At 39.9% G+C, this 2,263-nt stretch overlaps 1 protein-coding gene across 1 annotated transcript in view; it reads left to right on the forward strand.

Annotated features, from left to right (window-relative positions):
- The window catches only part of LOC126387303 (uncharacterized), a gene marked incomplete at its 3' end in the record, with an annotated part of 2,643 nt that extends 2,244 nt beyond the window's left edge, over nt 1-399 (forward strand). The window contains exon 5 of the mRNA XM_050039836.1: nt 277-399. Within this exon, the coding sequence (XP_049895793.1) occupies nt 277-399 (123 nt within the window). The remainder of the gene's footprint in view (nt 1-276) is intronic.
- Nucleotides 400-2,263: the final 1,864 nt, after the last annotated feature.

A 2,263-nucleotide genomic window follows, 5' to 3' on the forward strand; every position in this document is an offset into this window, starting at 1 on the left:
GCTGGCTCCAAAACAGACCCCCGTGTTGAAATGGCCAACTTTACAGCAGAAATAAACATGTTCACAGCCTGGTACAAAAAACCCATTTTGGTCTCTAAAGCTTATTTCAACATTCATGTCAACTGTACAGGGAGTGCTGTTTTTAATGACTCACCCGTTTTATTTTATTATGGCCCAAAGTTATGCATAATTAAAGGCGGAGCTGCTTGAGTGACAGGCTGTCTACAAGGCGTTTCTGAATTCTGTAAGTCACATCCACCCCTCGCTCCTCCACAGCTCCACCCTCTCGTCAATATATGGTCACTTCTGGCTCCAAAAAAAACAAGATGACAATGAGCAAAATGCCGTACTTGAAGCTTCAAAACAGCAGTCCACAGGGTTCCTTAGGATTCCTTCAATGTTCATTGTTCAGGAGGTTTTTATCAGGAGCTGAATTATCTGCATAGATCTCTTCGTCTCCAAAACGAACAGACCAGGTGATTTAAACTGGTAAAAACACGAATGAAGCAGTTTCACTTTTAAAAATAAGTGTTTTTCTGACACTTTCTTTGCAGAGGAGCTGCTAACTGCAGTAACCAACGCAAAATGCGAAAATGCGAATGGCCCTATCTAGAGTCTAGGGTTGTAGTCAACCAAAGAAAATCTTGGTCAACTAAAGTCACACATAATATTCAACTAATCGATTAGTTGTGGGGGAAAAAAAATTTGCACGTTATTTTTACTTCTGGAGTGGTGTGTCTGTGTCACTCTGCAGTTACACCTCCAAAACACTAGTCAACTGTGTTAAGTGCTGTAAAGTTTAGTTCAAATCAAGCTTTATGTATATAGTTGATTCAAAACACACCTTAAACATGGCTTAATGGAGACAATTTCAAACACAAATACGCAAATTGGCTTCACTATAAATCGCAGAACTGACAGACAAACACTTGTCTTTATCTGGACACATTTCCCCCACCAATACAACATGCTAACGTTATTAGTACAAGTCTATGGCATTTTACACTGTGTAAATTAGCCTAGCGTCTAGCGATCTTTTCCTCTTCTCATATAAAACCAGGGACAACAGCAACATTTAACAAAGGTAACGGCACATAGTTTGGCTCCATTACAACTCACAACATTCACCAACAAACAACGGTCTTATACTAAACACGTTTTCCAAGCAAATACAACATGTTAACGTTATTAGCGCCAGCCTATGGCATTTTACATGGTATACATTAGCCTAGCGACCTTATTTATACAGTCTATGGTAGCGACGAGCAGAGATTTCCTCTGTTCATATGAAGCCAGGATAAATCCCGAAGTATAAATCCCTGAAGGACAAATCACACACAAGACTTAAAATGCTATTTTAGTGGAGGCTTTACTGTCTCCACAATTTATTGTTTCTTATTTCTGAAATACAAATAAATACAAGCTTTGTTTCCACTGAGGGAAATGATTTCAGTATACAGAAACAGACAGGAGGTCTGCGTCACCGCGACGCTGAGCGTGAGAGTGGGCGAGTTCAGCTTTCTGTCAACTTTCTGTCATTTTCACAGGTAACTTAGACTGTCCCCCTGCCGCAGGAAATAATGGATTAATCCTGGAAAGCTGTTGATGTAGCACTTTTCTCCTTATGAAAGTAACACGGCAATTATTCGACCAGTAAGAATTTGGTCGGACGAGAGCATAGCGACCAAATAATCGACTAGTCGACCAGGAGACTACAGCCCTACTAGAGTTAGTGTTTGGTTTGTCTGCTCTGGGCTACTGTAGAAACATAGGTGCAACATGGCCATCTCTGTGGATGAGGATCTGCTGCCTGATATAAATGACTCATTCTTGGGTTACGAAGACAAACTTATATTCCAGTGATTATACACCAAAGAAACAAACTTATTTTACTACTATATTCCATTTGTGTTTATATATCCCTCTAAACCCTACACACTGGACTTTTAAGAATTTTTGTGAATGAATAGTTTTCTGTTAACTCACAAAAAAAAATGTACAAAAAAAAAACAGTATCCAAGCTAAAATATCAGTGCATCTTAGAAAATCTTCCATGGCCATATACTTAAACAGACACCTTTGATGCCTTTGACAAGTCCTTCTAGCCTGAGTGTCAGACTGAAGCTCCCAGAACCTTCAGTCTGACATCGCCTCCATTGAAGGCGATTTACAAGGGGGAGGGAATTTGATTTTCTCCCTAACCAATCAGTAGAGATCAACGACTCACCGAGAATCTGACGTCATTAGTATCCATGCTTCGGGG

This window comes from Epinephelus moara, unplaced genomic scaffold (assembly GCF_006386435.1).
Source record: "Epinephelus moara isolate mb unplaced genomic scaffold, YSFRI_EMoa_1.0 scaffold3465, whole genome shotgun sequence".
In the NCBI taxonomy this organism is placed as follows: domain Eukaryota; kingdom Metazoa; phylum Chordata; class Actinopteri; order Perciformes; family Serranidae; genus Epinephelus; species Epinephelus moara.